At 69.9% G+C, this 13,647-nt stretch overlaps 2 protein-coding genes across 2 annotated transcripts; one reads left to right on the top strand and one right to left on the bottom strand.

The window, feature by feature from the left end:
* Positions 1 to 5: 5 nt before the first annotated feature.
* On the top strand, positions 6 to 8,347 carry LOC309416523 (cohesin subunit SA-3-like; the record flags this gene model as incomplete). The annotated part of the gene is made up of 29 exons (XM_082016066.1): positions 6 to 65; positions 137 to 341; positions 416 to 567; positions 642 to 715; positions 886 to 1,009; positions 1,083 to 1,181; positions 1,257 to 1,336; positions 1,542 to 1,649; positions 2,527 to 2,626; positions 2,703 to 2,814; positions 3,372 to 3,475; positions 3,543 to 3,632; positions 3,705 to 3,794; positions 4,100 to 4,300; positions 4,620 to 4,702; positions 5,016 to 5,103; positions 5,198 to 5,278; positions 5,363 to 5,455; positions 5,525 to 5,705; positions 5,781 to 5,908; positions 5,986 to 6,087; positions 6,387 to 6,532; positions 6,615 to 6,743; positions 6,933 to 7,123; positions 7,519 to 7,669; positions 7,759 to 7,794; positions 7,963 to 8,065; positions 8,174 to 8,236; positions 8,339 to 8,347. The coding sequence occupies 29 exons, from the start codon at positions 6 to 8 to the stop codon at positions 8,345 to 8,347; spliced, it is 3,183 nt and encodes a 1,060-aa protein (XP_081872192.1).
* A 192-nt stretch (positions 8,348 to 8,539) lies between these two features.
* LOC309416524 (AP-4 complex subunit mu-1-like) lies at positions 8,540 to 11,587 on the bottom strand (the record flags this gene model as incomplete). The annotated part of the gene is made up of 15 exons (XM_082016067.1): positions 8,540 to 8,728; positions 8,981 to 9,098; positions 9,171 to 9,221; positions 9,297 to 9,341; positions 9,426 to 9,517; positions 9,591 to 9,697; positions 9,825 to 9,878; positions 9,965 to 10,031; positions 10,221 to 10,283; positions 10,357 to 10,437; positions 10,528 to 10,638; positions 10,983 to 11,079; positions 11,149 to 11,255; positions 11,331 to 11,425; positions 11,530 to 11,587. 15 exons carry the CDS (start codon positions 11,585 to 11,587, stop codon positions 8,540 to 8,542), a joined length of 1,335 nt encoding a protein of 444 aa, XP_081872193.1.
* Positions 11,588 to 13,647: the final 2,060 nt, after the last annotated feature.

Genomic DNA, 13,647 nt, shown 5'->3' with positions numbered 1-13,647 from the left:
TGGCGATGTTCAGGCACCTGCAGAACTCCCAGATCATCCAGCAGCTGACAGAGAAGTTTGAGGAGGTGCTGGGCGGGCTCGGGGGGAGGTGGCAGCGGGTACCAGCGGGGGACCCAGCTCACCCCGTCTCGCACAGGATTCAGCCGAGTATCCGCTCTCACTGGGCACCCAGCCCTGGCGCCGCTTCCGCGCCGGCTTCTGTGAGCTGGTGGCAGCGGTAGTGCGGCGGTGCCAGTACAGCATTGTCTACGACGAGTTCCTGATGGACGCCCTCATCTCCCTGCTCACCGGCCTCTCTGACTCCCAGGTGCGGGCTTTCCGCCACACCAGCACCCTGGCAGGTAGGCAGCTCCCCAGGAGGGCTCCCCGCGGGCTCTCCTTGGGGGTCCCCGCTCCCACCGCGCTGCCCTCCCAGCCCTGAAGCTGATGACGGCGCTGGTGAACGTGGCGCTGGGCGTGAGCCTGCACCAGGAGAACAACCAGCGGCAGTACGAGGCTGAGCGGAGCAAGGGGCCCGGCCGCCGGGCCACCGACAAGCTGGAGGCACTGCTGGAGAAACGCCGGGAGGTGAGCGTACTGGCAGGGGCTGGCCGGCCATGGCGGTGGCTGAGCCTCGCCTGAGCCCCGCTGTGTCCCCCCAGCTCCAGGAGCAGCAGGAGGAGATCGAGAACATGATGAATGCCATCTTCAAGGGCGTCTTTGTGCACCGCTACAGGTCGGGGCTGGCCCAGCAGCTCTGGAGTGGAGGGGGGTCTCATGCCTGGGAAGCAGGGGCATGAAGCGTGGTGTGGCCGGGCTGGGAGGGCAGGTGGGAGTGATGTGGGGACGGGGACGCGGCACCACTGGGGACTGTGGCATGAGCCGGGGCGTTGCCGTGCGTGGCAGAGATGTGGTGCCTGAGATCCGGGCCATCTGCATGGAGGAGCTGGGGACGTGGATGAGGAGCTACGCGGCCTCCTTCCTCACTGACGGCTACCTCAAGTACATCGGCTGGACCCTGCACGATAAGGTGGGCCAGGGGTGGGGCGGCGGGGGCCACGGGGCCAGGCCAGGGATCCCACCGATGGTCCCCGTCCCCGCAGCAGCGGGAGGTGCGCCTGCAGTGTGTGAAGGCGCTGCAGGGGCTGTACTGCCGCCGGGACACAGCCGCCCACATGGAGCTCTTCACCAGCCGCTTCAAGGTGAGCGAAGCCCCACGGGGGTCCCCCGGGTCCCTGCAGTGTGGGACTGACTGCACCCCGCATCCCCCTCGCCAGACCCGCATGGTGTCCATGGTGCTCGACAAGGAGCCCGACGTGGCCGTGGAGGTGGTGAAGCTGCTGACGCTGATGCTGGAGTGAGTGCGGGGCTGGGGGACCCGCGGTGGCACAGGGTCCTCCGGTGAGAGTGGGGACAGATGATGGGGCTGGAGGGCACCCGGGGGACGGGGTCCTGCTGTGAATGCAGGGCCCTGGGGACGCGGTCCCGCAGCAAGAACAGGGACGGGGGAGTGGGACTGGGGGCCGGGAGGAGCGGGGACCCCCACCATTCCTCATGCACAGGAACATGGAGGAGGCGCTGACGGAGGAGGACTGCCAGAGCGTCTACCCTGTGGTCTACGTCTCCAGCCGGGCGCTGGCCTCCGCCGCCGGGCTTTTCCTCTACCGCAGGTGAGCGAGGGCTGCTGCCTGCCGCGGCCCGGCCCGTGCCAGGGCCCGGCCCCTCGCCCATCTCTGCCCAGCCCCAGAGCTGCTGCTGAGACCCGGCCCCAGCCCCCACGAAAAGCCAAGCGTTTTCTGCCTGCCAGACCCTGACTCAGGCTCGGTTTCCTCCCCACTCCGCTGCGGGGAGCATCTGGCGGGCGGCCAGCGGAGGCCGGCAGACAGGCTACCTTCGTCACAGGCTCGTTAGCGCTGTCCTTAATGGGAGCGGGGCCTGGGGCAGCCGCATGCAGCCCCAGGTTCGCCGCGGGGCGAGCGCGAGCCCAGCACGCGCTGGGTCAGCTGCCCGTGGTCCCAGCCGCGTGTCCCGCTCACACGCTCGTGCTCTTGCGCCAGCCTTGGCGCGCTCGGCGCAGAGGGGGCTGGCGGCGCCGCGTTTATCTCGGCGCGGGCCTTGGCGGCTCTTGGCAGCGGCGGTGTTTGGGCTTGTCCTGGCCCCGTTCCCCGGCACATCTGGGGCGGTGGCAGCTGTGCGTGACGTCAGCCCGGGTCCTCCCTGTCCCCCCGGGGTTCGGGTGCCGCCCCAGGGTGGGGGCCGGGGGGAGGCCCCTGTGTCTGTGTCCCCCGGGTCTCTGGCCCCAGAGCAGGCGTATGTGGGTCCCCCATCCGTGTCCCCCGGGCTCCTGGTCCCTGCGTGTCCCCCAGCTCTGTCCCCAGCGCAGGGGGTACGTGGGACCCCCGCGTCCCTGACCCTTGGGGCGCTGTCCCTTGTACATCCTGCTCAGGTACTTGGGATCCCCGTGTCCATGTCCCCAGGGGCTCTGCCCCCCTCGCACCCGGTGTGGGCACACGGGACCCCCACCTGACCCTGTGCGCGTGTCCCCAGGCTGCTGGACCCCCAGCGAGAGGTGGGTAGGGAGCCGTCTCGCGATGGGGACAACAGGACCTTCTTCCGCCTGCTTCTGGCCTTCTTCATTGAGAGCGAGGTGAGAGCAGCCCCAGGGGGTGGGAGGGCAGGGGGGCCTCTGCGTGCCATGATGGTCCCCTGTCCCCCATCCCCAGCTCCACGAGCACGCAGCCTACTTGGTGGACAGCCTGTGGGACTGCGCCGGGCCTCGGCTGAGGGACTGGGAGGCCATCAGTGCTTTGCTGCTGGAGGAGTTGCCCACCGAGGGTACGGCACTACTGGGAGACACTGGAATGCGCTGGGACGTCACAGATGGGTTGCTGGAAGACACTGGGATATGCTGGGATGTCACTGGGAGACACTGGAATATGCTGGGATGTTGCTGGGACCAAGTAGGCTACATTGGAACGTGCTGGGACACTCTGGAGGTATACAGGGACGTTGCTGGGACACGCTGGGAGATGCTAGGATGCACTAGGGTGTATTGAGAGGCCACAGGGAGATGCTGTGGCGCTGCTGCAATGCGCTGGGATATACTGGAACATCACTGGAAGACAGCGGGGTTGCTGTGGGGCATCCTTGGCAGATGTCGGGACGTTGCTGGGAGATGCTGGGATGTGACGGGGAGACACGGGGGCAACACTGGAACATAGGAGGACATGCTGGCGTGTCACTGGGTTGCGTTGCGACATTGCTGGGGCAGTGGTGGGTGGTTGGAGGACATACTGGGGTTTGTTGGAATGCACTGGGACCTGCAGGGATGCCCTAGGACCCCTTGGCACAAGCAGAGGGAGTGCTGGGCCGCCCCCCCATTCCCCCCCCAGGCCTGGCGGACCGGCAGGAGAAGGCACTGGTGGAGATCCTGGCGGCCAGCGTGGTCCAGGCAGCCGAGGGGCACCCCCCGGTGGGCCGTGTCCCGGCCAAGAAGGTAACAGGGCTGGGGAGGGGGCAGGGGTTCCCCCTGGGCTGCCCTGAGCCTCCCCCTCTCTCCCCAGCCCTCTGCCCGGGAGCGCAAGGCGCAGGCGGAGGAGAGAACCCGGCTCACCCACTGCCTCATCCCAGCCCTGCCCCAGCTGCTGGCCAAGGTGAGGGGGACGAGGCCCCCCGCCGCCACCGCCGGGGGCCTGGGGGTCGGCGCTGACATCCCCCCTCCCCAGTTCTCGGCTGACGCTGAGAAGGCGGCTCCGCTCCTGGAGGTGCTACGCTGCTTCGACCTCAGCATCTACCGCACCGGGCGGCTGGAGAAGGTGCTGCTCCCCTGCGCCCTGGGCAGGATGCAGCCCCGCAGGGCTGGGGCAGAGCCGCGCTGCCCCTGGGACGTGGGACCGCGGGGCGGGCTGCTGACCGGTCCCCGGCTGTGCCCTTCGGGATGCTCGGTGTCCCTGTCCCCGCTGGGAGGCTGTGTGCCCTGTGCCCCCGCATCGAGGGGCTGTCCCTGTCTCCCCGGGGGGCCCACGGCCGTCCTTACCCCCTGCGGCGGGCCGCAAGTCCCCTTGTCCCCATGGGAGGCCCTGTCCCCCCCCGTCCCTGCCACAGCCCCCTCTCCCCGCAGCACTTGGAGCTGGTGCTGGGGCAGCTGCAGGAGGTGGTGGAGAAGCACACGGGGCAGGCGGTGCTGGCGGCCGCATCCCGCGCGCTCCACGCGCTCTGCGACCCCGAGCTCGCCCTGCACGGGCGCGGAGACCTGGTGCGCAGCCGCCTTGCCGACCAGCTGGCTGACAAGTTCCACCAGGAGGTCACCGAGCTGCTCCAGGTAGAGGGGACGTGAGAGGGACCATGGGGGCGGGGCTGGGGACCGCTGGGAACAGGATGGGGACCCGGAGATCAGGACCTGGACCTGGAGCCTGGGATGGAGCTCGGGCCCCCCCAGGGCAGGAACTCGGGCTCCAGAACGGGGCTGGGGACAGGAGAGGCACCAGGACCTGTATGTACAGCGGTGGCCCGGCCCGGGCTGTCGGCGGGGAGGAGATGGGTCAGGGAGCCAGAAAGGGAGCAGGGTGTCCCCAGCCTGGTGTGGACCCCCGCCCCTGCGCGGAGCATCCCCAGCCCTGTGTGGGGCGTCCCCAACTCTGGGCCCTGCCCAGGCCTCGTCTCTGGACGAGGAGGAGGTGTACAGCATGGCGGCCACGCTGAAGAGGATCTCCATCCTGTTCAAGTGAGTGGGGAGCCATGGGGCCGCACCACCCCTCTGCCCACGTGCCCAGGGGTCTCCCGGTATCCTTGTCCCCCTCCATGTGGCTCCCCTGTGCCCTGTCCTGTGACATCCTGTCCCTCTGCCCTGTGTGTCCCTGGCGCACTGTCCCCTGTGCTCTCCATGTCCCTGTGCAGTGGCATCCCATGTCCCCGTGTCTTGTCCCTTGGCCTGTGTGTTCCCTGCCCCGTCTGCTCCCCGTGGCTCTGTCCCCCAGCATCCTGTCCCCTGCCCCACACCTCCCCTCGCCCCTGCTGATGGCACTCTGTCCCTGCAGCGCCCACGACCTGACGCCCTGGCAGCTCTTCACGCCCTGCGCCCAGCTCCTGCAGCGCGCTGTGGACACGGGCGAGGTGCCCCCGCAGGTACCGCCGCCCTGGGGACACGGTGGCAACGCAGAGGGGACGCACGGGGCTCCTCAGCAGCGCGGCCATCCCTTGCCTGCATCCACCTCTGCAGGTCCTTGTTCCCACCATCACCTGCCTCCACTTCCACATCCTCTGGGAGCTCTCACGCCTGCCCAGCACCGATGTCCCTCAGGTGAACGGGTGGCACGGGGACGGCCGCGAGGACAACTTGGGGTGGCCCCCATGTCCCTAAAGGCCACGCTGTCCCCCTGCCCAGGAGCAGCTGCGGAGCCTGAAGACCAGAGTCGTGTCCTTCTGCTCACTGTGCCAGAGCTGCCTGTCCGATGTGGATGCCAGTGTCCGGGAGCAGGTACGCAGGGGCTGGGGGACGCAGGCGTGGGGGACGGGCCTGGCGCTGAGCCCATTTTCGTGCCCTCAGGCCTTTGTGGTGCTCAGCGACCTGCTGCTGGTGTTCGGGCCCCAGCTGCCGCAGGACGGGCGGGAGGTGCTGGTCCCACTGGTGCTGCTGCCCGATGCAGGGCTGCAGTCCCAGCTGGCCGCCTTCCTCATGGATCACGTCTTCCACCACACCTGCAGCCAGGACGAGCTCTCAGCCACGGGTATGTCCGCCCCACGCATCCCCGTGGTGTCCCCCCGGATGCCTGTCCCCGCACTGCCTCCTCCTGTCTCCACAGAGGACAGCGAGAGCCGCATCGAGGAGCTGCACCAGCGCCGGGTGCTCCTGGCCGGCTTCTGCAAACTCATCATCTACAACGTGCTGGAGCTCAGTGCCGCCTCCGACGTCTTCAAGCACTACGCCAAGGTGGGGGGGCACACGGGGGCTGTCCTGCTGGCCCCGCAACGGCTTGGGGACATCGGGCCCTGTCATCTCCTCCACAGTTTTACAGCGACTACGGGGACATCATCAAAGAGACGCTGAACTGTACCCGGCAGATCAACCGGCAGGAGTGGGCTCGCACCCTGCTGCTCAGCTTGCAGCAGGTACAGCACCGGCTGGGGGCTCTGGGGGTCCCTGGTGTTGTCCAGAAGGCTCTGAGGGTCTCTGGGAGGTCTCCAGGGGAGTCTACGGGTCTTTGGGGTGCTCTGGGAAGGTCAGGGAGGCTCCAGGAGATGTGGATGGGGTTCGGGGGGCTGTCCCTGAAGAGGTCCAGGGCTCCAGGAGGCTTTACGGGGGATTCTGTGAGACTCGAGGCAGGAGGACAGCCAGGAAGCTTTGGGGGTTCCCGGGAGGTCTGGGGTTCTCCAAGGGGGTCCAGCACTGACCCTCTGCCCCTGCGCAGCTGATGACGGAGCTGCTGCTGCAGCAGGGCCCCGAGATCCGGGCGGCTGAGGCTTTCCTCGAGATCCGGGACTTGGCACGGCGTTTCTCCCTCCTCTTCAGCCTCCACCAGCTCCGCAACCGCCCAGCGCTGCTGAGCATGCACAAGTGCGAGGGGCCGGGGGGCTGGGGAGGGCTGGGGGGCCGGGTTGGGGCTCAGCCTCCCCCCTCACCCCTCTGCCCCAGCCAGGGAGGGGATCCAGTTCGCCTTCCAGGAGCCTCCAGGCCCTGGGCCGGGCCTGCCGCCCCTCAACCTGCCATTCCTGGAGGTGCTGAGCGAGTTCTCGCCCCGGCTGCTGCGCCCCGACAAGGCTCTGCTGTGAGTGCGGCGGGGCACGGGTTCCTGGGGGCCGGGGAGGTGTCCCATTCGGGTCCTCCAGGGCCATGTGGGCTGCTCAGTGGGGTCCTCACGGTCCACGTGGGGTCCCCTGGGACCATGTGGGGTCTCTGGGCACCTGCAGGTCCCTGATGCCATGTCACCCACCGTGTCCCCCCTCTCCCCCCACAGCTTGGCCTACCTGGAGAAGATGTGCCAGGAGCAGCGGTGGCTGGCGCCGCGGGATGCGCCGTGGCCATCCCTTGTCACCTACCGCAACTCCCTGCAGCCGCAGGAGGAGGGGGGCTCAGTGAGCAGCCGCAGCACAGCCCCCCACCCACGCCCCTCACCCGGCTCCGCTGCCAAGAGACCCCGCGTGGACGGTGAGGCGGGGGCTGAGCCCTGGAGGACCCCGTGCCCTGGGGGCTGTGCCACCTGCAGCACCCAGGCTGGGTTGTGCAGGGCTGGGGGGGGCTTGTCCCGCTCTGTCCCTCGCTGGGGTGACCCCAGCTGGAGGCTGGGACCAGTCTGAGGCTCCCCAGTACAGAGCGAGGGTCACTGTGGGGCAGGGAGCGGAGAGGTGGCAAAGGGGGGGCTTGTGTCAGTTCCGTCACCTCTGCCGCAGCCAGACTGCCCTTGGGAGGGGACGGGACAGGGTGTGGGGATGGGGACAGGACTCGGGGACAAGGATGAGGCTCAAGGATGGGGACAGGCTCTGGGGCTGGGGATAGGGTGTGGGGATGGGGCAGGGGTCCCTGTGCTCAGCTCCTTCCCACAGCCCCCTCGGAGCGTCCCAACTCCAGCCCATGGCCGAGCAGCCGCCTCCCCAGCCCAGCCCTGACCTCCACCGTGCTGCGGGGCGGCCCCCGGCCCCTGCTGCCCCGGCTGCCCACACGAGACCTCAGCTCCGACCCCAGCCCCCTGCAGAGGTGAGTGACTGGGCTGGGGGCGAGCGCCCCCAAACCGGGTGCCCCCCACCTAGGGTCTCCCCCTGATTCCCTGTCCTTTCCTCCCGCAGCAGCTCCCTGTCCCGCCAGCGCAGCGGGATGACCCAGTGAGTGAGGGCTGGGGCACAGGGTGGGTATGGGAGGGACCGGGACTGCCGGGGGGGCATGGGGTGGGCACCAGAGGGGGACCAGGGTGGGCACTGGGGCTGCGGAGGGAGAGTCTGGGGGGGTGTCCTCCATCTTCCACCTCCCTCCCTTCCTCACTTCTCCCCCAGGCTCAGCCTGATGGTGGAGGAGGAGGAGGAGGAGGAGGAGGAGGAGGAAGAGGTGACGATTGAAGAGGAGAGCAGTGAGGAGGACATCCCAGACCAGGACAGGGTGAGGCCACCCCCCAAGGCTCCCCCCCAGCCCCTTGCCCCTGTAGGCATGGGGCCAGCAGCACCCTGGGGTGCCTCTACCCCACCCAGCCCCAGCCTGTTTCCCCAGGCTCTGCTGGCCCCCCAGGACCGGCTCCGGGACCTCTTTGACTCCACCATCCTGGGCATTGAGGTGAGCTGTGGGGAATGCACAGCGGGCCTGGGGGCAGTGGGAGCCCGAAGGAGAGCCCTCCCCCCACTTTGGGGGTGTCTCACAGGACCCCTCTCCCCACAGGACGCCTGAGCGAGGGAGCCCCAGCGGCACAGAGGAGTTTGGTGCCTGTTTATTGTTGTTACAAGCCCAAATCTGGGGGAGCCTGGCTCCCCGGGCCCCGTTTGGTGACAGTTAATAAATACTTGGTTGACAGCCAGCGTCAGGGTGCGGGTTCCCGGCGTTGGGGGTCCGCAGGGCGGGGGTCTCGCGGGGGGTCCCTGCTCAGAGGCGCAGCACGTAGGAGTCGCTGTGGGTGAGATAGCGCACCCAGCGCTGGGGGGCCCCGGCCGGCGCCGGCAGCCGCACGAAGCGGACGTGCAGCCCCGAGCAGGCGTGCGCGGGCAGCTCGAAGGCCAGGTTGGCCGGGCCCAGCTCCAGCAGCGACGCGCGGCTCAGCCCCGGCACCTCCAGCTGCGGGGAGGGCGCAGTGATGCCGGGGGCGGCGCGGGACACCGGCTCCCCGCCCGGCCCTGGGCCCCTCAAAGGGGCCCCCCCAAAGGGGACGCGGGTCTCTGCCCGTCCCCCCCGAAGGGGACGCGGGTTCCTGCCCAGTGGTCACCCCCCCACGAGGGACAGGTCTCCAAGAAGGGTCCCTGCCCATCCCCGAGCCCCAGGGGCCCTCCTTGCCCGGCCCCCCGCACCCCTCGGCCCCCCAGCCCTCACCTTGAAGAGCGCGGAGAGCTGTGACCCGCCCTGGCAGCGTGGGATGTCCCAGCGGATGGACTTGGTGCCGGGCTGCAGCTCGGCCGTCTGCTCGGGGCTGCTCAGCTCCTGCGCCAGGCTGGGGGGGCACAGGGGGTGAGGGGCTGACAAGGTGGTGGACAGCCCCAGCCCCACAAATGCTGGCACCCACCTGCTCACCCCCTTGGGCACAGGCAGCTGCAGGCAGACGTTGAGGGCTTGGCTGCAATTTGGCCGGGGGGGGGCAGGTGAGGGGCTGGGCTCTGCCATGGCCCCCACAGCCCCCACGGGCACCTACCTCTTGGGGGGTAGGTCACAGCGGAGCTTCAGGTACAGCCGGAGCCTGCAGGGAAACGGGGATGGTCAGAATTGGGGTCAGCCCCCAGGGATGATCAGAAGGGGGGGTGATCCCCCGCCCCCCGCTCACCTCCCCGTGGGGTCCTGGTCCACGGTGGGGAAGAGGCGGAAGGGCAGCGGCGAGGGGATGTCGTCCGCCAGCTGGTACTGCATGAGCGTGAGCTGGGGGAGACGGGGCTCAGGGGGGGCTCTGGTAGCCCCCCCACGTCTCCCAGTGTCCCCCGGTGTCCCTCACCTCCCCCTGGCTTGGGGTGACCTTCAGGACCCTCCCGCTCTCGAACTCGTCCAGCTTGACTGAGCTGTGGAAGGCGCATTCGTCCACCCGGACGGCTGTGCCGTAGCCTGGGGGGGCAGAGAAGGGCGCTACAGGGGGAGGGGGGAGAAGCAGGGGGTAGGATGGTGCTGGGGGGGCAGCCAGGGTTGTTAGGGGGGTGCTGGGGGGCAGAGGTGGGTATCCGGGGGGGCTCACCCCGCAGCTCTGACTTGCCCACGCAGAACTCCTCCGTCAGCCCGATGCGCATCTCTGTGGGGACACGGGACGGTGCAGAAGGGGGGGGACAGCGAGGGCTCTCCCCGACCCCTGGTACCCCAACCCCGGCCCGCCCTTACCCACACAGCTGGGCAGGTAGCACTTGAGGCGGATTTCGCCCTGGACGTCCACCTTCATGGGTGTCCCCTGGGGAGAGGGGACGCCGGCTGAGCTGGGGTGGGTAAGACTTCGGGGGAACACGGGGGTCCCAGGGGGTGGGAGGGGCCCGGGGGTGGTGGGCAGAGCCAAAGCACCCAGGGGACATGGGGACGTGCTTGGGGGACGCGCTGAGGGGCAGGGGGAGGCACAGGGCAGGGTGTCCCCGTCCCCACTCACGTTGGCGGCGATGACCACCGTCAGCCTCTCCACCACGTCCACGAAGACCTCATTCCTGGTGCCCTGCGGCCGGGGCGGGGAGTCAAGGTCGGAGGAGGGACAACAGCGGGACACAGGGACACCTGGGGGCTCCTACCTGCTCCCCCCGCGGCGGCAGCACGGGGCGGCTGGCAGCCGAGCCGGGGGCCACCCTGCTCTGCTGCGTCTCGGCGCCGAACTGCAACGACATGGTGGGGGGCACAGGGTTTGGGCACCCCAGCTGGGCAGGGGAGGATGGGGGGGCGTTGGGGTGTCCCCAGGTCCTCACCAGCCCAATGGAGCCCAGGTCGAGGAGGCTGAAGGGTTTGGTGGCCACGGGCTCGGTGTGCATGAAGTTGCGCAGCACCTCGGGCGCCGTGGTCTGGACATAGCCGTAGTCCTGGGGGGCCAGGGGGTTGTCACCCCCCTGAAGCTGTCCCGTGTGGCCCCCGGGGTGTCCTCTGCACCCTGTTGGAACTGTCCCCTGTCCCCTTCCCTCTGGGATGTCACAACTGGGTGTTCCAGGGGCGTCCCCGTCACCCCCTGAGATGTCCCCAGCCATAAGGGGGTCCCCACCATCCCAAGGGGTGTCCTCAGCCCCATGAGGTGTCCCCAGTGCTCCCCGGCGTGTCCCCCATTCCCTCCAGGGAGTTCTCACCACGCCAAGGTGTCCTCTCTCCCCCCGTAGGGTGTCCCCAGCACCCCCCCGCCTGTGCCCAGCTCCCCCCCCCAGCCTGTGCCCACCAGCATCTCATCCAGCAGCTCATAGATGAGGGCGAAGTTGAGGCTGACGTTCTTCTCGCTGAGGGGCCCGCAGAAGTCCCGCAGCAGCGTCACCAGCCTGCGGCAGGACCCGCACCCATCAGGGGGTCCCTGTCACCCCCGCTGTCTCCCCCAGCTCCCCCCGTACCTGTTGAGGAACTCCACCAGGGTGAAGGGGGACGCGTCCGGCGTTGTGGTGGCCACGAAGTAGAGCCCTGCATGCCGCACGTGGACAAAGTGCCAGCCCTCGTGTGCCTGGGGGAGGAGTGGAGCCGTGACCCCCGTGGGACCCCCACAGAGCCCCCCATGTCGCCCTCACCCCCCCCTTACCATGAAGACAGGGGCCTGGTCCCCTGGCAGCGAGGTGATCCGGCGGTAGAAGGTGTCGGCAAGGTCCGTGCTGGTGCTGCTGGTCTCCCCGCGGACTAGAGGGGGTTAAGGAGAATGGGGGCGATACGGGGGGGGGGGGGTGTGCGTGGGGAGCCCCTCAAGCGGGGGGACCCCCGGGTGTGCAGGGGGTGGAGGATACAGTCCTTGTGGATGAGCCGGTCGCCCTTGGAGGAGAGGATGAAAATCTGGGACAGCATCGCCGGGCTGGAGAGATGGGGGGGGTTGGCGTGAGCCCCCAAGGCCCTGCACCCCCCCGAGCTCTGCACACCCCGAAGCTGCCTGTCCGAGACCCCCAGAACCCTATGCCCCCCCCTCCCGGGCCCGCACCCCGAGATGTGCCCACCCACAGGGCTCAGCAGCCCCCAAGCTCCCCGCCGACGCCTCATCCCTCCAAGCCCCCACCCCAGCATCCCCCGCGTTGCCCCCGGCCGCGGCCCCTTTAAGGACGGGCGTGCGCAGGGCCCTTCCGGGTCCTCCCGAACCTGCGTCCCGCCTGGCGGGTGGCGGTCACATGACACTGCCGAAAGGGGCGTGGCCCGGGCCGGGCAGCTGCGCGCCGCCGAAGGCGTGGCCTGCGCCGGACTGGGCACCGGCGGTCACGTGGTGCCGGTTTTCGCGCCACTTTTGGTTGCGGCGGCGGGACCGGGATTGACCCTCGCGGTGCACCGGCACCAGCCCTGCGGGGACCCGAACCGGCACCGGCACCGGCATCGCCCCTGCGGGGACCCGAGCCGGCACCGGCACCAGCACCAGCATCGCCCCGGCGGGGACCCGAACCGGCACCGGCACCAGCCCTGCGGGGACCCGAACCGGCACCGGCCCCGGCCTGACCCGGCCATGGCGCCGCGCGACTACGCTGCCGAGAAAGGTGCGGGCCGGCTCGGCTCGGCTCCGGGGCCCGGCCGGGGCGCCGTGACCGAGACCGCCCCTTCTTCCGCCAGAGAAGGCGAAGCGGTTCCTGCAGGACTTCTACCGCGATGGCGCCGACGGCGGCAAGGAGTTCCCGTACCGGGAGCAGCTGGTGAGAGCGGCCGTGAGGCGCCTCGAGCCGCCTCGGGGTCCCCGCGTGTCCCGCCCCCCCTCCCCGTGTCGGCTGGGCCCCCTCGTCACAGCCGCAGCCCCCCCCCGCCATGGCAGCCGGGGGTCCCTCCCGTCACCCTGCCCCGGCTGGGGTCCCGCCCCGCCCCCGCGGTCCCCGCGGCCGGTTCGGGGTCCCCGCGCCCCCCACGGCCCGCTCGCCCCCCGCAGACGGCGCTGGCGCACCGGGAGCGCGCGGTGCTGTACGTGGCGCTGGACGACGTGGCGGAGGACGACCCCGAGCTGGCCGAGGCCGTCTGCGACAACGCCAAGCGCTACAGCCGCCTCTTCGCCGACGCCGTCCACGAGCTGCTGCCGCTCTACAAGGAGCACGAGGTGGGGGCTCGCCGGGCAGGCGGGGGGCGGCGGCCCCCCCGACGTCCCCCCCTGACGTCCCCCCGTCCTGTGCCCCCGCGTCCCCAGGTGTCCCGCAAGGACGTGCTCGACGTGTACATCGAGCACCGGCTGCTGCTGGAGCAGCGGGGCCGGGACGCGGGGGACGCCCGCAGCCCCCAGAACCAGTACCCCCCTGAGCTGCTGCGGCGCTTGTGAGTGTGAGAGGGGCCGTGTCCCCCCTGCATCCCGCTCCGACCCTGGCCCTGCTGCCCGCCGGGCCCGGTGTCTCCTCTAACCCCCCTCCCCTGGGACCCCGTTCCGTCCCTGCGTGTGGACGCTCCCTTACCCCCGTTCCCGTCCCTGCCTCCCCTCTAACCGTGGCCCTTTCCGTCCCCCGCCGTCCCCAGTGAGCTGTACTTCAAGGCGCCCTCCACCGCCAAAGCCCGGGTGGTCCGTGACGTCAAGGCCGACTGCATCGGGAAGCTGGTGACCGTCCGTGGCATCGTCACCCGCGTCACCGAGGTCAAGCCCATGATGGTGGTGGCCACCTACAGCTGCGACCAGTGCGGGGCCGAGACCTACCAGCCTGTAAGCGCGGTGGAGGGGCCCCGGGGTGGGTGGGCGTGGGGGTCCTGGTCAGCCCGAGCCCACCCCCGTGGCTCTCCCCAGATCCAGTCACCCACCTTCATGCCGCTGCTGATGTGCCCGAGCCGCGAGTGCCAGACGAACCGCTCGGGGGGGCGGCTCTACCTGCAGAGCCGCGGCTCCAAGTTCATCAAGTTCCAGGAGCTGAAGATGCAGGAGCACGTGAGTTGGGGGACCCCCGGCACGTCCCTGTGAGCCC

Source organism: Phaethon aethereus (assembly GCF_964289735.1).
Source record: "Phaethon aethereus genome assembly, contig: HAP1_SCAFFOLD_32, whole genome shotgun sequence".
NCBI classification, from domain to species: domain Eukaryota; kingdom Metazoa; phylum Chordata; class Aves; order Phaethontiformes; family Phaethontidae; genus Phaethon; species Phaethon aethereus.
The sequence above is the reverse complement of the archived record's forward strand: the minus strand, read 5'-3'. Positions and strand labels throughout refer to the sequence as shown.